General features: G+C 47.2%; 3 protein-coding genes across 3 annotated transcripts; 1 reads left to right on the top strand and 2 right to left on the bottom strand.

The window, feature by feature from the left end:
- Positions 1 to 330: 330 nt before the first annotated feature.
- LOC135361874 (late histone H2B.L4-like) lies at positions 331 to 858 on the bottom strand. Its single transcript, XM_064573608.1, has one exon. It carries the CDS (start codon positions 856 to 858, stop codon positions 331 to 333), a length of 528 nt encoding a protein of 175 aa, XP_064429678.1.
- Positions 859 to 13,113: 12,255 nt separating this feature from the next.
- LOC135361955 (histone H2B type W-T-like) lies at positions 13,114 to 13,533 on the bottom strand. Its single transcript, XM_064574438.1, has one exon. The coding sequence runs from the start codon at positions 13,531 to 13,533 to the stop codon at positions 13,114 to 13,116; it is 420 nt and encodes a 139-aa protein (XP_064430508.1).
- A 750-nt stretch (positions 13,534 to 14,283) lies between these two features.
- On the top strand, positions 14,284 to 14,703 carry LOC135361953 (late histone H2B.L4-like). Its single transcript, XM_064574436.1, has one exon. The coding sequence runs from the start codon at positions 14,284 to 14,286 to the stop codon at positions 14,701 to 14,703; it is 420 nt and encodes a 139-aa protein (XP_064430506.1).
- Positions 14,704 to 19,856: the final 5,153 nt, after the last annotated feature.

Here is a 19,856-nt window from a genome sequence, read left to right as displayed (position 1 = left end):
AAAAATAACCCCCACTGAGGCTGACCTACAGAAATATCTAGCAGAGATGACTGCTTGGGAAAGCCAAGAAAAGCGGCATGGTTAAGGAGAGTCCACAGTTGTCCAAGGAATAAACTGCACTCAAATATAGATTAAAGCAGTGCCGATCCTGTTTGGCTCAAAGTAAAACTACTTTAAATATCTGCAGAATGCCACAACAGGGACAAAACTCAATGCTCTCTTTGGCAGAGTTTGTCCCACTTTTTAAAGCTACAGGTCTTTTCCCGCCAAGTGAGGTGGCTCTGAAAAGAGCCTTTGGTTTGCGAGGTGGTCAGGCGGTCCGGAGGCAGCTCATTGGCGGAGGGTGTACCTGATGATGGCTTGGGTGCCCTCGGACACGGCGTGCTTGCCCATCTCCCCGGGCAGCAGCAGGCACACGGCTGTCTGGATCTCCCTGAAGGTGATGGTGGAGCGCTTGGCGGAGCGGGCCAGGCGAGAGGCCTCGTCGGCGATGCGCTCGAAGATGTCCTTGACGAACGAATCCAAGATGCTCACGGTCTTCTGCGAGAGGCTCAGGCCCTCGTGAACCTGCTTCAGAACCCTGGGGAAGTAGATAGCGAAACTGTTGGGGCAGCGGCGGCGGCGGCGGCGGCGGCGGCGGCGGCATTGGCGCCTTGGCTGCTCGTGCTTCGGGCTCTTCGGGTCCACTTCTGTGGGCTCCTCCGTGCCCACGCATTCGCCAGAAGAGGTCTCACAGCCAGGCTCAGCCATGTGGGGCTCGCCTTCCCGACAGCTCGGAAGGAAGGACAATGGCGGCTGCAGAGGGGCGCTGGCCCGTTTATAGTCGCTGCATTTCCTGACGTCACGGGCAACCTCCATATCTGATTGGACAAAATGCAATGCAGGGAAGTGGGGCTCTATGCCAGGCCGTGTCCCCTGTGATTGCATACCCTCGAGCTTCACATCACATCACATCGGACAATCAGAGAGGGAAATCCGGTGCCCTCTAAACTTCTTGGGACCTCGGTCAGAAAATCTTTCAAACATTCCATTTCATTGTGCATTTTGTCTGCTGATTTTCAACATCAAAACAGTAACAGATCTGAGGAGAGTCCTGTTTTTATTGGAATACTTTATATTGCACATCATTACCTTATTTCTGATAAGCAGTAAGTGCCATTGGATCAGGACATGCTAGAAACCAGGATGCTCTGGAGACCCAGAGTCAATGTGTCCATCTCTGAAAATGACAGCAAAGGTAAAGTGGTGGTGATGGAAACACATGAGTACATTGGGAGAGAGGAGGAAAATGATGCCTGGGCTTAAACAGTTCATGAATGTGTAACAGGAGGTAGCCATATCGGAGCACCTTCCCTTTCTATTCAATTACTTTGTGTGGGGGGGCGGGGGGAGGGACCCCTTTTTGGCAGGTAGGGAGCAGCACACAAGAAAGGGTGGCATAAATTGGACCAGTCCCTTTTCATTTATCTACCCAAAGACAGTATATTAAGGAGTTACAATTAAGAGGTGTGTGTGTGGGGGGGGGGGGGTCGGATATCAACTGGTCATAAGTAATTACACATCTCATAATAGCTCCTCGTGGTGCTAGTTTGTAAACGCTGTAAGGGAGGGCCAGCAGAATGGGATAAACCAGAGCTGAAACTTATTTCCCCATGTTTTCTGCACAAAGCAAGAGGTGAGGATATGAGATTGGCGTGGTTGTCTGTGGAACTGCTGAAATGCCTGGTGCCCTCTGAATCTTCAGGTATGTCCACAAGAGATAGCAGGAGATCCCAGAAATTCTCAAGCAGAGCTCTCATGTGCATGCCTGGCCTGCCCTGGTGGGGCAAGACCAGAGCAGTGCCCAGTAGTGTCCAGAGTAGAGTGGAGAGAAAGTCAAGCAGCCGGGAATCCCCAGCGAGCCTCCATTCTGTCACAGTCACTTGCATACCTTTTCTTTTTTCTTGCCAAGCAACCAGATGCTGATCTTCACAGATGGCAAAACCACGACTAACAAATAAATCAGAACAGGCCTGGGCACACACAGGCCAGTTTGTCAGGACCAGTTTGCTTACCTTTCCAAGCAACTACTATCATTGTCAGCTGCTCAGCCTAACCCAACAGGTGCCACTACAGGAGAGGAGAGGGAGAAGGACCAGTCCCAGAGGGCCCATTCCCGGTGTACCCCAAAGTCCTCTTCCTCCTGACAGCCTGGAACCTGCAGCTACCGCAGATGGGCCCCTCTGAAGATCCTTTCCCCTCTTCTGGCTTTCCAGGCATCGTATCAACTAATCAGAGTTGGTATTAAGCTTCCTGTCGCCTCTCTCAGAAGTCCTACACAAACACGCCAGTGAGAAGAAAGGTCAACCAACAACATTTGTTCACTGATGCCCCAGCAGGGGAGCTCCGGGAAGACTTCACCAGAAGCACCAAAGATTGTAGGCTTTTCAACTTCGGCTTACTGAGAGAGTCTGACCTCCATATCCCAGGCCCCTCGTTCCAGAGGAATGACTGGCCAATTGGGGGCCATTTCTCCTACTACTCAGAATGGACTGTTGTCCTGGGCTAAGCCACCATAGCTTGGGCAGGAACTCTCGCATGGCCAGCAGAGTGCTGGTGCAAATCAAGAGACATAATTGACAAACACCTGCCCCGAGTTCTGACCAAGACCCTCAGGAGAAATGGCAAAAACCATAGTCTCCAAACACACAGCACACAAAGAAGTAGTCATACAGATAAAAACACCAAAAAGGTTTTTAATGCTTTTAGCAGCATTTGCCAAGTTTAAAATTGTTTTCTTAACACTAGTTTGGTTGTAAAAACAATACCCGCACACTAGAACTGCTGACCAAATATAAGTGTTGTTGGCTGAAAAAAAAAAACAAAAAACAAAAAAAACCACACACGCGCGCACACACACGCACACACACACACACCAATTTACCCAGATTGTCTAAGAAACCACCAGAGGGACCTCTACTAATCAACTCTTGTTGATCAGACGTTGGATGTGGCCATCACGGGAAGTCCCAGAGCTCGGACAAGGCAGCTCTCTGTAGCTGAGGCAGTGCCTAAAAGGGCTAATGGCTGAGGACTGCCAGCTGACCGCACTCTCAGCAGCTGAAGCAGAGTCTGTCTTTGAGGAGAGTTCTGGTTGGAACATCCTCATGTCTATCATCGCCTCATTATCAAACGATACTCTGGCTACCCAGGCAACCGTAGTTTGACAGTCGTTTTCTCTCAGCACTAGCTTTTGGCTTCCATTTCTTGGCGAAAAGAGGTATGTTATCACATTATTTGGTATTCCATTTTTAGGCACCGTGCCCTGTTGTCTGCTATCTTGCTCTCTATGCTTATATCCTAGCTTTACTGCAATGTATCCACATGTGCTTCCTGAATCCGGGATGTCATGGCTTCCTTAAATTGGGGGAAATTACCAGACATTTGTCTTTGAATATTATTCTTCCAAAATTCATCCAAGTTTCTGCTTCTGGAATGCCTATGAGATGCACTTAATAACTACTTACCCCATTCCTTATGTCTCTCTGCCTCACTCTCATCCTATTTTTGTCTTTATCCTTCTATGAGGCGTTCTGTCTTATTCCTTTCACCTATCTTCTAGTTCACCCATTCTCTCTATCTGGTATGTCTCCTTTGTTGTGTAAACTTTTGTGGATCTTTTAATCTAGCGGTTCCTATTTTCAACACTAGAAAACCATTTAAGACATTTTTGATAACTAGTCGCTTCCTACTCATATTTTACATGTCTTGTAATTATTTTTTAAAGATTTTACTTATTTATGTGTCAGAGAGAGAGAGCGCACAAGCAGGGGGAGCGGCCGGCAGAGGGAGAAGCAGGCTCCCCGCTGAGCAGGGAGCCCGATGTGGGACTCGATCCCAGGACCCTGGGACCATGACCGGAGCTGAAGGCAGATGCTTAACCGACGGGGCCACCCAGGCGTCCCTCTTGTAATTATTTATATAAACGTTTTAACCGTTTTTTAAAGTTGGCATTTGGTAATACTACTTTGGAACTTTCCAGTTTGGTTTCCTGTTTGATTTTGAGAAGGGTGGCTTGTTTGGGGATTGTGTGCGTGTATAGGAGGACTTTATCTGCAAGAATCCTGTAACAACCTCAATTAAGGTTACTCCTCCGGGAAGGATTAGAAGTGCACTTGCCATGTGTCTGGGTTTGTGAATGGGAACTGTTGGCATCGTGCTGGTAGTGCTAACCCGAACCCCAGAGCTACGCCAGGACACTCGTGTGAATGCACATCCTCAGGGAAAATTTTTTTCCCCCTCACTCAGAACTAAGGACCGGGAATAGAATTTTCCTCGGCGTCTCCTTTTCCCAGTAGGGAAAAGTCCAGTTTTCTCAAAGTTTGTAGTCATTCAAGCACCACTTCATGCAAAGCCGAGTATGTAATGCGATGGGTCTTACTTGCTCAGGCCCATGTAGCAAGCGGTAAACAACAACAACAACAACAACCACAACAAAAACTGTACATTCAAATAGCCTGAGTTAAAATACATGGTCGACATCAAGGGAAATCTTTTTACTACTATTAATTTGAACAATTCTCCTCTGACCTGATGGAAGTGGTGAGAGATACGTCCACGCACAGGCCTGGATTCATATCCTTCTCCTCATGGCTAAAAGCATACAACTAGTCAAACAAAGAAACAAACAGCAGGTAAAGTATCATACCAGATTCCCCCTCAACCGCAGAGGCTGAGTACCCAGTAAGACTCTTACTGGTTCAGCCTGAGACACCTGACCGCACACTAGGCCCAATGCCGTGAGTCAGCGGCTCCACATCCCTGATAGCTGATTGGCTAACTCCCAGCTGACTGAGGCTTGAGTTGCCTTGACTAGCAGCCTCCATCATCCATTGCAGAAGCCGATCTGCAAGTCCTGAAGATTTGTGATTTCCACAAGAAAAGATTACAGGCTTGGGAAGTATAGAATCAGATAAATCTGGGCTACTTGAAGTGTTAGCTACAGTTACCAGGGAGCCTGAAATAGGAATTATTTCCTGAACTTTTTGATTTAGCGATTTCTGTACTGAGTTTGGGTTTTCTCTTCTGTTTTTCCAAGAATTCCATTAACAAAAGTAATGTTGAATAAGTTTGATTGGGGGTGGGCACGCGGGGGCTGCGTTGTTTAAGCGGCTGCCTTTGGCTCAGGTCATGATCCCAGGGTCCTGGGATGAGGCCCTCATCAGGCTCTCTGCTCAGTTGGGGAGCCTGCTTCTCCTCTCCCTCTGCCTGCCGCTCTGCCTACTTGTCCTCGCTCTCGCACCCTCGCTCTCCATCAAGTAAATAAATAAAATCCTTAATAAAAAAGTTTCATTAGGGGATGTTCGACTTATCAGTACTATTTTCCCAGGGTTGTGGCTTATAATTTGTTACTTAAGCAACAAATCCACTTCTCTCAATCAGTCTTTACCATTAACCACACTATTAGAGAATGAATGCTCAGCAGATGCCCTTTGTCCTCAGTTGCCTTCAGAAGTGATCAGAGGCACTCACTTCCCTTTTGTCTAGGCCTCAACATCCATTTTTCCTCACTGCATCTTGGAGTTTGTATCTGTCACTCACCTTCACACTCCCAGTCTTCACAGTCTATATGGTGCATTCAATGTTGTTTTACTCATGCTGCTATTTGATTTCTGAAATTGCGGAGCAAAGCACCCAAAGGAGTGCAAAAATGACCTAACGGATTCCATTTCTTAGTATGACTTCTCACATAAAACGATACATATGGGACCAGTACGTAAGAGCAAGACGCAAAACCTTTGTGTGCCATATGGACAAACACGGGGACTTTGAAACAGCAGCAGTGAGCATGATAGAAAGGAAGTGCCTCAGTGGAATGCTGTTTATGCAAAGAGGCTCACCGTTGTATCTCTGAAGACGGGCATGGTGGCGAAGAGCCTCTGGCTCCCCAAATATTTTTCCCCATCTTGAGGCACTACCAAGGACAATTTCCTGGTCGTTGATTCCCTGATAATTTTTCCCACTGGCCTTACAGAATAAATTCCGTATTTTTCCAAATCCTTTCATTAGATTTTTCAAAAATTCCAGAATGACAATAAGCGATAAACCTTACAAGGGTGGCCACTGATGCTAAATTCTTACTCTAATGATCCTAAGGAGAACTCCGGAGGTATAATGGCTCATCCGAGTTCTTCTACATTGGACCAAACAAACAACAAAACAACAACAAAAAACCCAGACTTTGCACCTAGTGATGGAAGAGGCATTGCACGCCTTCACGTCTCTGCTACACGCAAAAGCCTTCTCTGGTGTCCTCGTTTTTCTGGAACTGCCCACCCTATTTTCCTGGAAGTCATATTGTCCTGCCATAGCTAAATAAGTTTTGTGATTTGACACTCCAGGAGGTTCCTGGGACACTTCTGATGGGCTAAGGAAAGTTTTTTTTGATTTTTGTAGATTATCCACATTTGTTTGGCAGGGAATGTCATCTTTCCCAGGGGCATCTACAAAGTATTTCAAAAGTACAAATGCCATTCTTAAAATATTGACCAAATATTGATTGCTAAAAATACCGTAATCAATTTCTAAAAATTGAAATCAGAGTATATTCACTTTTACAGAGATAGGAAGCTGGAAAAATAAAAAATACAATAAAATTAAGCAACACTAATACCGTCTTGAGTAAAAGGGTGGTGAATGAGGTCCCCTCACTTCTCTAACGGGACAACAAATAATCACTATGATGGAAGAGGCAGTGCATGTGCCCGTGTACAGCTCAGGTTTCATATCTCACATGGGTTGTTCTATCCCCCCGCCGCACCCCCCCACCCGCACCCAAATCATATGAAGACATTCTTAACCCCAGGACCTCAAATGGGATCATATTTGGAGATAGAATCATTAATGAGGCAATCAAGTTAAAATACCCTCTTTAGCACGGATACTAATCCAAAATGACTTTTGCCTGTATAAAAGGGGCGAATGTCAACACAGAGACATGCGCATAGAGAAGAAAATGTGGGGGGAAAAAACGAAACAAAAAACAATGGGAGAAGTCGGTAATGTAAGAGCCCGAGAGAGAGAGACCAGGAACTGATTCTTCCCTCACACATCTCAGAAGGGAGCAACCTGGCCCACAACCCATGATTTGGACTTCTAACCTCCAGAACTGCGAGACAATACATTTCTGTTAAGATCCCCAGTCTGTGGTACTTTGTAATGATAGACTTAGCACACTCACGCAGATTTTGATTCCGGAAGTGGGATGAAGTTGTAACAAAGACTTAGTAAGTTGGGAGTGGCTCTGAGACTGGGTAATGGGGCGGGGGGGGGGGGGGGGAAGAAACTGGGTAATGGGTAAGGATGGTAGAGTTTTGAGATACATGATAGAACAAGCTGAGATTGCTTTGAGGGACTGTTGGATGAAATATGGACATTAAGTGTATTTCAGGTGAGGGCTCATACAGAAAAGAGGAGAGCTATAGGGAAAGACTTTATCATCTTAGAGAATCCATAGAGCATCATGAAAATTATGTTGCTAGAAATGTGAGTGAGGAGGGTGCTGCTGCTGAGGTAGCAGATGGAAATTAGAGGCATGTTATTGGAAACTTGAGAAACGGCCATCCTTGTTATCGGGTGACAGAGCATTTGCCCACACCATGTTCCAGTGTTTTGTGTTTGGTGAAGACTAGAACGCTCACATGATAAGCTGGGACAGATAAGCTGAGGAGATTTGTAAGCACAGTGTTGAAGGCAGGGCCTGGTCTCCCCTTGCTGCTCATAGTAAATGCCAGAGGAGAGCTGTAAATTAAAGAAGGTAGCGTGAAATGAGAAGAGACTAGCACGTGATGATTCGCAACCTTCTCAGCCTAACCAGGTAGCCTGCTTTGGAAAAAGGGCCAAGGGTGTGCCTGGAAAACCATCAGCTGGGAGCTTAGGCATGTGACACGTGGGTCCAATCGGCCATCTCAGCAGAAGCCAGGAATGGAGATATAGTTATGCAAGAAAAATGTGTGGAGGACCCTACTGTGCCATAGCTTGAACCCTTTGGATTGCAGGGAAAGCCAACAGGCGTCTTATTCTGAGAATTTGATGCTGGCTGAAAGGTGGCCAGCTAGAACTAAAGGGAAAGAGATGGGACAACACGAAGGAAGACTGTTGGGACTGCTGGGATTCGGCAGGCGAGAAAAGGGCCCCCAGATATATCTCACCGGGAACATGTGCTATTCTTCAGGAAAGGGGGCAAAGGACCCCACAGAAGGTTCAGTGGCTGGCAGGGCTGCCACTGCCAGTACAGACCCAGACGTGCAATGCCAGGGTCTCGAGAGCCATCTTCTCCTTGATTCCTGAGACCGAGGCTACCTCCTGGGTTCCAAAGGATAGGAACACCCGGCCTTCAGAAGACGGTACTGCAGCAGCCCTGGACGGGTGGGAGGCCGCCACTTCCCGTGGCAGAGAGTGCGGGGCTGCCACCCCTTGTGGGAGCAGAGCTCAGAGCCCAGAGCCAGAGAGGATTCTCTTCCATCCTTACGTTCTAATGTAATGTTTCCTACTCGGACCCAAACTTGCTCTGGACCCACGAACCCTTGTTTCCCTTTCCAATACCTTGATTTTGGAATAGTAATGACTGTCCTGTGCCTGTCCGTCCACTGTATTTTGGGAGCAGATAACTTCTTGTCTTCTGTCACACATTCTCAGCTGGGCGGGAATTACGCCTCAGCATTAATCATAGCTGGAAAGGCACCCTTATCTGGTGTACAGGATATTTAGATGAAATTTTGCCTTTGCATTGATGCTGGAATGGGCGAAGACTTTTGGTGACATTCACATAGGATGAATGCATTGTGGACATAAAGACATGAATTTGGGGGGCGAGAGGGCTGGCTCTTATGGATTGAACTTTGTGCTCCCATAATTGATATGTTGTATTCCTGATCCCTCATTCTTCTAAATGTGACCTTATTTGATGGTAGACCACTACCCTGGCATTACCCTGGTGGTCGTGTTCAGGTGAAGTCATTAAGGTAGGCCTCACCCAATAGGACTGTTGTCCTTAGGAAAAGGAGAGATTTGGAGTCACAGACACTCACAGAGGGAAGACCATGTGAGTAGATATTGTGAGAACGTGGCTATTTTAGGACAAATAGAATGACTTATGAAAGATGCTTGCCTCATAGCCCAGAGACTCACCCACCCATCAGACAATGAGTTTGGACCTCTAGCATCCAGGACTGTGACGCAATAAATGGACATGTCCTTTAAGTTGACCAGTCCCTGGTATTTGATGTAGCAGCCCCACAAAGCTAATATAAACATCCTTAAATCACCACGATTAAAACACCTATGACTAAGCCAGCAAGCAAAGGAAAACTAGCCGGTAAAGACTGACACCTCTTTCCCCCATCCCCACCACCACCGATCTCCAAGGTGGCACAACCAAGGAGGTCTCCTGTGGCTCACCTTGGGACAGCTTCTCACACGTGGGGCCAATAACTGTGTCTCAGAGGATGTAGGTCCCCCCATTGGCTGACTCAGAAGAGTGTGGGGCTTGAGCTGCTCTGAACAGAGTCTCCCATCATCCCCATGATGAGGTGTTGCACGTCATGAAATTTGAAGTTTCTCAAAAACAAAAGTTGGCAGCCTGAAAGGAACAGAGTCAGATAAGTCTGGATGTGTCAGAATAGTAACTTCAGTTTCCAGGGAGCCGGAATAGGTTTTCTTTCTTGAACTTCTGGATTTAGGTATTTCTGTACTGGGTTTGGGTCCTTGCTTCTGTTTTCCAATGAACTGCAATGAATTCCAGTGAATCCCAATGAATTGAATTAATATGAGTAGTGCTTAGAAGAAATTGACTTGGGGGGCACCTGGGTGGCTCAGACGGTTGGGTGTCTGCCTTCAGCTCAGGTCATGATCCCAGGGTCCTGGGATTGAGCCCGGCATCGGGTTCCCTGCTCAGTAGGGAGCCTGCTTCTCCCTCACCCTCTGCTGCTCCTCCTGTTTGTGCGCTCCCTCTCTCTCTCTCTCTCTCTCTCTCAAATAAATAAATAAATCTTAAAAAAAAAGACGAGAGCTTGACTTGGGTATGCTTGTCCTATTAATACTATTTTCCCGTGTCGATGCTTATGATGTATTAGCGAAGCAGGAGCCCTTCCCTTATATCATCTTCTTAGTAACCACAGCATTAGACCACGATTGCTCCCCAGGGACATTTTTCCTGACTCACCCACTGAAGCGAATAGTCAGATGTATTCACTTTCCACTCTGGACTTCAACATCGAACCCCATTTTCTTCCTCTTTCCCAGATTTCGTGTGTGTCACTCACACTTGCATTCCCAGTCTTCCAACCACAGCCCAATTTAGGTGCATTTTAACCTTGTTTTCCTAGTGCTCCCATTGGATCGGAAATTACGGATGCAAAAGAGCCCACGTGTGCCCTCCCTCCCCGACACACATCACACATATCCTAATGGATTCCCATTCTTTTTTTTTTTTTTTTAAGTTTTTGTTTTAATTCCAGTTGGTTAACGTACAGTGTTATCTTAGTTTCAGGTGTACAATATAGTGATTCAACAATTGCGTATATGACCTGGTGTTCATCAGGACAAGGACCCTCCTTAAACCCCATCACCTGTTTATCCCATGCCCCCCAGCCCTCCTTCCCCCTGGAAACCATCAGTTTGATCTCTATAATTAAGAGTCTGTTTCATGAATCCTCTCCCCTATCCCTCTGTCTCTCCCCTCCCCTCACTTTGCTCATTTCTTTTGTTTCTTAAATTCCACATGTGAGTGAAATCCTAAGGGTGGTGATCCAGCTGTCACTTGCCCTCCTGGCTTGCCCAGCGCTGAGTCAGCTGACTTTCAAAGCTCCAGGCTCCAAGTCCCATCGGTCATAGAAACTCACGGTGTTCAGCCCTTCTGGTTTCCACAGCCAAACAGTATGGGTATTAGCGTCCCCCGTGTGAGCTCCCTGGTGCGAGGGCCCATTTCTCTGCCCTCTCCCCATGCACAGCTCCCTCTTTCCTGTGGGCAGCCTCCATCCACATTTCTGACCTTCCTAACCTTTCAGATGCAGCTTCCTCCCTATATTTAGTTGTGGGGTTTGTTCTTCCAGTCCTTGGGTTGCTCTCTGGTTTATTTAATTTTTGTGGATGATATCTAGTTTTAAATGTGGGATGCGGTTAGCTCAGCCTCCTCCTCCTCTGCTATCTTCCCAAGGTCCTCTGGATTCACGTTCTTAAAATGACTTTTTAAATAATATGGTATGTATGAGACCAATGTGCATGAATAACTTTGAAAAACCACTGTAAGTCATGTGAGCAAAAAGGGCATTTTGAACCAGCAGCAATCAGCGTGATAGAAATTAAGTAACTTAGTGAAACAGAGTTTTATTTTTCTAAATGGTCCACAGTCCTTTCTCTGAAAAGGCATATGGCTCTGAAAAGAATTTTTGGGTTCAAAAATTTAGTGCCCCATGTAAATGGCAATTTCTAACGACCACCCACGGGGATTAACTGGCCCTTCATTTTATGGTAGCTTTCCTTGGGTATTTATGCAGCAAACCCCCCATCCCATTTCATATCCCTTTGGCTTTATCTGTCGTCTAATGGGCTCAAGAAAAGGTTGGATTGCTCTAGTTTACCTATTTTTTGTCTCACTGTTTGGCTCAGAGTGACAGCTTTCACAGGTTTCTACATTCAAATCAAAGGTTATTTAGAATTTATTCTAAAAGTTCACATGGAACACACAGCACACATGAAGAAATAGTGGGTTTCCTGCAACTTGTAACACATTTCAAAGGATTGAAGGCCCCACCCCTACCCCCGCCAGTGTGTTCTTCCCTCACAGATATATAGGAAGCTAGAAGTCAATTAAATGGAAAGCACTTGGATAATCACCAACTACTTTGAAATTCAGCATGTACCTAAAGGAAAAGGAAACAAAGGAAGGAAAAAAACCCATGCACCAAGACGAAAAACACAATGAGCATTAAAGTGCATTACCATTACCCTAAGTCTTCCTATCCATCAAATCACTTGAGGCAGAAGAAGGATTCACCTTAGTTCTCTTAATTGCCAAAACAGCCTCCTCTTATTTTGATGCAAAACGATAGGGACAGGTCCCACTGTGACATCTGCATGTTTACACTTCAACCACCCTGGTTAAAAGGAAGAGCTTCAACAGAAACCCACAGGCACACGGACAATCACACCACTTTCCCGCTCAATCACCAGGCTGCATGACACAGGAAGGCTGTTATTGGTTCAGGCCTGGTCACCCCACCACCCTTTGGGCCAATGGCCGTGGATCCTGCGCTGCCGGTTTCTTATTGGCTGCTGCTAGCAGAGGCTGGGAGCACAGCTGCTCTCATTGGATGACCCCGTCATCCAGGCATAACTGCAGTGCAGGAAGCCTTTTGTGTCAAAACGAAAGATGGTAGGCTACCAAGGCACAAAATCAGATAAATTTGAATGAAGTAAAGTATGGCTTTCTTTTTTTAATTTAATTTTATTTATTTATTTGTTTGTTTATTTATTTATTTATTTATTTTTATTTTATTGTGTTTCGTTAGTCACCTAAAGTAGGCCTTTCACAAGGTCGGGAGCTTGAGTAGGGCATGATTCTGGATAGTTTGAGTTTTCTGCACGGTGTTTGGGTCTTCTTTCATGTATTTCACTGAATCAGGATGAGGGGATACGTTGAGGGATTGTGAATGGGGTAAGTGTGAGTTTTGTATCTGCTACAGCGCTTCACTTGTTGCTATATCAACACACTCGAAAATTCTCTAGACGATACTACTCTACACAAGTGGGAGAAGGAGAATACAAAAGGCAAGTAAAATTATTGTGGACTCAGCTGTGACGTAGAGTCCCAAAGACGCCGACCTGAAGGAATGGGCCACTTAGGAAAGTGATAAAATGCGACATGGTCAAGGAAAATCATAACAGACTGCAGCACACACATATTTTAAAGTGGACTTGCTCACGGTAAAGGTGTTTGAAGAACGGACAGAATGGCACAGGTCCAAACGCTAGAGTAGGTGGCACTCTGGAGAGTTACAGGTCTCTTTGTGCCAAGTGAGGTGGCTCTGAAAAGAGCCTTTGGTTTGCGAGGTGGTCAGGCGGTCCTGAGGCAGCTCATTGGCAGAGGGTGTACCTCATGATGGCCTTGCTGCCCTCGGACATGGCGAACTTGCCCATCTCCCCGGGCAGCAGCAGGCGCACGGCCGTCTGGATCTCCCTGGAGGTGATGGTGGAGCGCTTGGTGGTGCGGACCAGGTGAGAGGCCTCGCTGGTGATGCGCTCGAAGATGTCCTTGACGAACGAATCCATGACGCTCACGGCCTCCTGCGAGAGGCTCAGGCCGTCGTGAACATTCCTCAGAACCCTGGGGAAGTAGGCGGCGAAACTGTCGGGGCAGCGGCGGCGGCCGCGGCGGCCACGGCGGCGGCCTCCGCGCCTCGGCTCCTTCTGCTTCGGGCTCTTCGGGTCCGCTGCCGTGGGCTCCTCGGTGCCGAGGCTTTCCTCAGAAGAGGTCTCACAGCCAGGTTCAGCCATGTGGGGCTCGCCTTCCCGACAGCTCGGAAGGAAGGGCACTGGCGGCAGCTTGAGCAGCGCGGGCCCATTTATAGTCGCTTCATTTCCTGACGTCACCGGCAAGTCCTATCTGATTGGACAACATGCAAAACCAAGAAGCGGGTCACTGAGCCAGGTCCTGTCAGGTCTGACTGCTTGCCCTCGAGCTTGACGTCTCTTCAGTCAGAGTCGGAATCAGGCGTCCTCTAATTTTCTTGTGACGGCCTCCAGAAAAATGTTCAAACATTCCTTGTAAAGGTGACATTTCCTCCAGATTTCCAATACGAATTTTTTTTTTTTTTAAAGAGAATCAGAGAGAGAGGGAGGGGAGTACGGGGATGGGCAGGGGGAGAGGGAGAGATTCCCAAGCGGGGTCCAAGCTCAGCACAGAGCCTGAAGTTGCTCTGTATTTCACAACCCTGAGATCGTGACCCGACATCTGGAGGTAAACTACATCTTTACACGGAATGTTTGAACATTTTTCTGGAGGCCGTCACAAGAAAATTAGAGGACGCCTGATTCCGACTCTGACTGAAGAGACGTCAAGCTCGAGGGCAAGCAGTCAGACCTGACAGGACCTGGCTCAGTGACCCGCTTCTTGGTTTTGCATGTTGTCCAATCAGATAGGACTTGCCGGTGACGTCAGGAAATGAAGCGACTATAAATGGGCCCGCGCTGCTCAAGCTGCCGCCAGTGCCCTTCCTTCCGAGCTGTCGGGAAGGCGAGCCCCACATGGCTGAACCTGGCTGTGAGACCTCTTCTGAGGAAAGCCTCGGCACCGAGGAGCCCACGGCAGCGGACCCGAAGAGCCCGAAGCAGAAGGAGCCGAGGCGCGGAGGCCGCCGCCGTGGCCGCCGCGGCCGCCGCCGCTGCCCCGACAGTTTCGCCGCCTACTTCCCCAGGGTTCTGAGGAATGTTCACGACGGCCTGAGCCTCTCGCAGGAGGCCGTGAGCGTCATGGATTCGTTCGTCAAGGACATCTTCGAGCGCATCACCAGCGAGGCCTCTCACCTGGTCCGCACCACCAAGCGCTCCACCATCACCTCCAGGGAGATCCAGACGGCCGTGCGCCTGCTGCTGCCCGGGGAGATGGGCAAGCACGCCGTGTCTGAGGCCACCAAGGCCGTCATCAGGTTCAACGCAAGCAAATGAGCTGCCCCTGGACCACCTGACCACCTCGCAAACCAAAGGCTCTTTTCAGAGCCACCTCACTTGGCACAAAGAGACCTGTAACTCTCCAGAGTGCCACCTACTCTAGCGTTTGGACCTGTGCCATTCTGTCCGTTCTTCAAACTCCTTTACCTTGAGCAAGTCCACTTTAATATATGTGTGTGCTGCAGTCTGTTATGATTTTCCTTGACCATGTCGCATTTTATCACTTTCCTAAGTGGCCCATTCCTTCAGGTCGGCGTCTTTGGGACTCTACGTCACAGCTGAGTCCACAATAATTTTACTTGCCTTTTGTATTCTCCTTCTCCCACTTGTGTAGAGTAGTATCGTCTAGAGAATTTTCGAGTGTGTTGATATAGCAACAAGTGAAGCGCTGTAGCAGATACAAAACTCACACCCCATTCACAATCCCTCAACGTATCCCCTCATCCTAATTCAGTGAAATACATGAAAGAAGACCCAAACACCGTGCAGAAAACTCAAACTATCCAGAATCATGCCCTACTCAAGCTCCCGACCTTGTGAAAGGCCTACTTTAGGTGACTAACGAAACACAATAAAATAAAAATAAATAAATAAACAAACAAACAAATAAATAAATAAATAAAATTAAAAAAGGAAAGCCATACTTTACTTCATTCAAATTTATCTGATTTTGTGCCTTGGTAGCCTACCATCTTTCGTTTTGACACAAAAGGCTTCCTGCACTGCAGTTATGCCTGGATGACGGGGTCATCCAATGAGAGCAGCTGTGCTCCCAGCCTCTGCTAGCAGCAGCCAATAAGAAACCGGCAGCGCAGGATGCACGGCCATTGGCCCAAAGGGTGGTGGGGTGACCAGGCCTGAACCAATAACAGCCTTCCTGTGTCATGCAGCCTGGTGATTGAGGGGGAAAGCGGTGTGATTGTCCGTGTGCCTGTGGGTTTCTGTTGAAGCTCTTCCTTTTAACCGGGGTGGTTGAAGTGTAAACATGCAGATGTCACAGTGAGACCTGTCCCTATCGTTTTGCATCAAAATAAGAGGAGGCTGTTTGGCAATTAAGAGAACTAAGGTGAATCCTTCTACCTCAAGTGATTTGGTGGATAGGAAGACTTAGGGTAATGGTAATGTACTTTAATGCTCAGTGTGTTTTTCGTCTTGGTGCATGGGTTTTTTTTCCTTCCTTTGTTTCCTTTTCCTTTAGGTACATGCTGAATTTCAAAGTAGTTGGTGATTATCCAAGTGCTTTCCATTTAATTGACTTCTAGCTTCCTATATATCTGTGAAGGAAGAACACACTGGCGGGGGTAGGGGTGGGGCCTTCAATCCTTTGAAATGTGTTACAAGTTGCAGGAAACCCACTATTTCTTCATGTGTGCTGTGTGTTCCATGTGAACTTTTTTTTTTTTTAAAGATTTATTTATTTGAGAGAGCGAGAATGAGAGAGAGAGAGTACATGAGAGGGGGGAGGGTCAGAGGGAGAAGCAGGCTCCTCGCTGAGCAGGGAGCCTGATGTCGGACTCGATCCCAGGACTCCGGGATCATGACCTGAGCTGAAGGCAGTCGCTTAACCAACTGAGCCACCCAGGCGCCCTCCATGTGAACTTTTAAAATAAATTCTAAATAACCTTTGAGCTGAATGTAGAAACCTGTGAAAGGTGTCACTCTGAGCCAAACAGTGAGACAAAAGCTAGGTAAACTAGAGCAATCCAACCTTTTCTTGGGCCCATTAGACGACAGATAAAGCCAAAGGGATATGAAATGGAATGGGGGGTTTGCTGCATAAATACCCAAGGAAAGCTACCATAAAATGAAGTGCCAGTAAATCCCTGTAGGTGGTCCTTAGAAATTGACATTTACATGGGGAACTAAATTTTTGAACCCAAAAATTCTTTTCAGAGCCGTATGCCTTTTCAGAGAAAGGACTGTGGACCATTTAGAAAAATAAAATTCTGTTTCATAAGTCACTTAATTTCTATCATGCTGACTGCTGCTGGTTCAAAATGCCTTTTTGGACCACATGAATTACAGTGGTTTTTCAGTTATTCATGCACATTGGTCTCGTACATATATTATTTAAAAAGTCATTTTAAGAACGTGAATCCAGAGGACCTTGGGAAGATGGCAGAATAGGAGGAGCCTGAGCTCACCCTGTCCCACATTTTAAACTAGATATCCTCCTCAAATATTCAATAAACTAGAGAGCAACCCAAGGACTGGAAGAAAAAAACCCACAACTAAATATAGGGAGGAAGCTGCATCTGAAAGGTTAGGAAGGTCAGAAATGTGGATGGAGGCTGCCCACAGGAAAGAGGGAGCTGTGCATGGGGAGAGGGCAGAGAAATGGGCCCTCGCACCAGGGAGCTCACACGGGGGACGCTAATACCCATACTGTTTGGCTGTGGAAACCAGAAGGGCTGAATACCGGGAGTTTCTATAACCGATGGGACTTGGAGCCTGGAGCTTTGAAAGTCCGCTGACTCGGCGCTGGGCAAGCCAGGAGGGCGAGTGACAGCTGGATCACCACCTTTAGAGAGAGAGCAGCCTGTGTGGAGAAGCGACATAAAAACGGCAGTTTGCACCATGCCAGGGGCAAACGGGAGACAGAACCGTTCATACTGATTTTGGAGCGCGGTGGGGGACTTCTCTGAAGAGGAAGGAGCTGCAGGTGCCATTTTCCTCCCCTGCCCCCCAGCATAAACACGGGGCCATGTGAGCACTGCAGAGACACTTGCTACTTAACCTGCTAGCAGTGTGCCATGCCCACCAGTTCTCCTGAGGACTTGCCCAATGCAGGCCTGCTGGCCTCAGCCCTGGGTTCAGGGCAAATTTTGTTAAAGCAGTGCATACCACACCCAGCCACCGGGTGCACAGCTGCTTCCCCGCCCAGCTGCTGAACCACGCCCAGCTGTCATGCCTTGCCCGGCCGGGCACCTGCAGCCACCATTGTGGGCAGGGCCCAGCTACACCCAGCCATTGCCTCGAGCCACCCCCAGCCTCATGCCCCTGGCCAACCCCACGCACAGACCCAGCCACCACAGCGCTTGGGGGAATCCGGCATAGGACTGGTGGCCCAATGCAAATTTTGCTCCCAAGTTCCCTGGTGGGCACATCCCCCTGTCCCCAGAGCTGGCCTGCCTGGGTCCCAGTAACACCACAGAGAACAAGCACAGCCCACAACAGGCAGAGAGTCAGCGCAGATGACTGCACTGAAAGGAAAGTGACTCAGACACAACAGCAGGGCTTAAGCAACACACATAGGATATTCTCCTGAAGTGCCAGGTTCTGGTGAACAGGGGACACTGCACTGCAGGGCCCTCTGGGACTACTTCTTCATAAAGTCACTACTTTCAAGAGCAGAAGACGTAGCTGACTTTCATAACACGCAGGAACAGATACAGAGAGGCAGACAAAACGAGGAGACAGAGAACTTTATCCCCTATGAAAGAACGGGATGAAGCCACGGCCAGAGATCTAAGCAAAACAGATATAAGTATATGCCTGATAGAGAATTTAAAGCAACGATCAGTAAGGATACTCACTGAACTTAGGAAAAGAGTGGAAGACATGAGTGAGACCCTTAACACAGAGATAAAGAGTAACATAGCAGAGATAAAGGGCTCAGTAAACGAAATGAGAAACACGTTTGATGGAATGAACAGCAGGAGGAAGAAGCAGAGGAATGAATTGGTGACCTGGAAGACAGAGTAATGGAAAAGAATCAAGTGGAACAACAGAGATAAAAAAGACTTATGCAAAACGAGAATAGACTTAGGGACCTCAGGGACTCCATCAAAGGCAATGACACTCACATTATAGGAGTCCCAGAAGAAGAAGCGAGAGAAAAGGAGGCAGAACATTTATTTGAAGAAATAATAGCTGAAAACTTCCCTAACCTGGGGAAGGAAGCAGACATCCAGATCCAGGACGCACAGAGAACTCCCATCAAAATCAACAGAAACAGACCCACGCCAAGAAATATGTAATTAAATCGGCAAAATATAGTGATAAAGGAAAATTTGAAAAGCAGAAAGACAAAAGAAGACAGTATTTACAAGGGAAAACCAAAACCCGAAAGGCTAGCAGGAGACTTTTCTTTTCTTTTCTTTTTTTTTTTTTTTAAGATTTTATTTATCTATTTGACAGAGAGATAGAGAGCACGAGTAGGCAGAGTGGCAGGCAGAGGGAGAGGGAGAAGCAGGCTCTCCACTGAGCAGGGAGCTGGACGTGGGGCTCGATCCCAGGACCCCAGGATCATGACCTGAGCCGAAGGCAGCCGCTTAACCGACTGAGCCACCCAGGCGCCCCATAGCAGGAGACTTTTCAAGAGAAAGTTTGCAAGCCGGAAGGGAGTGGCATGATAGATGCAGAGTGCTGAAAGGAAAGAATCTACAGCCAAGAAGACTCTATCCAGCAAGGCTACCATTCAGAATAGAAGGAGAAAGAGAGTTTCCCAGACAAACCAAAACTAAAGGAGTTCGTGACCACTAAACCAGCCCTGCGAGAAATATTAAAGGGGACTCTTTGAGTGGAAAGAAGAGACGAAAAGAGACAGTATAAAGGTAGAAAAACCACAAAAGCACTAGAATTTGAGTATTTCAGTAAAAAGTTAGTCAAGGAATTCACAAAATAAAAGGATTTAAAATGTAGCAACACAGGGGCGCCTGGGTGGCTCAGTCGGTTGAGCGTCTGACTCTCGATTTCGGCTCAGGTCTTGATCTTGGGGTTGTGGGATCGAGCCCCACGTTGGGCTCCATGGCCGGCGTGGAACCTGCTTACGATTCTCTCTCTCCTCCTTCTTCTTCCCCTCCCCACTCTCTCCCTCTCTAAGAAAAAGAAAAAGAAAAATAAATAAAAACTACAATGTAACAACATATACCTAAAACATGGGGAGCAGAGGAGTCAAGAATGGGTTTAAACTTAAGGGACCATCAACTTGATATAGATTGCTGCATATAGAAGAGGTAATATACAAACTTAATGGTAACCACAAATCAAAAACCACTAATAAATAGGCAAAGAATAGAGAAAGGAATCCAAATACATCATTAAAGAAAATCAGCAAAACACGAATGAGAGAAAGACAAGAAAAGATCAGAGAAAATCTTCAGAAACAACCACAAATCAGGTAATAAAATGGCAATAAATACATATCT

The sequence above is a fragment of the Mirounga angustirostris genome, unplaced genomic scaffold (assembly GCF_029215605.1).
Source record: "Mirounga angustirostris isolate CCGP_5_RB_7025 unplaced genomic scaffold, mMirAng1.0.hap1 SCAF_11, whole genome shotgun sequence".
NCBI lineage: Eukaryota > Metazoa > Chordata > Mammalia > Carnivora > Phocidae > Mirounga > Mirounga angustirostris.
The sequence above is the reverse complement of the archived record's forward strand: the minus strand, read 5'-3'. Positions and strand labels throughout refer to the sequence as shown.

What these genes read in the sequence shown, in the direction of transcription:
- LOC135361953 (XM_064574436.1), top strand. Translation starts at nt 14,284, where the DNA reads ATGGCTGAACCTGGCTGTGAGACCTCTTCTGAGGAAAGCCTCGGCACC.
- LOC135361955 (XM_064574438.1), bottom strand. Translation starts at nt 13,533, where the DNA reads ATGGCTGAACCTGGCTGTGAGACCTCTTCTGAGGAAAGCCTCGGCACC.
- LOC135361874 (XM_064573608.1), bottom strand. Translation starts at nt 858, where the DNA reads ATGGAGGTTGCCCGTGACGTCAGGAAATGCAGCGACTATAAACGGGCC.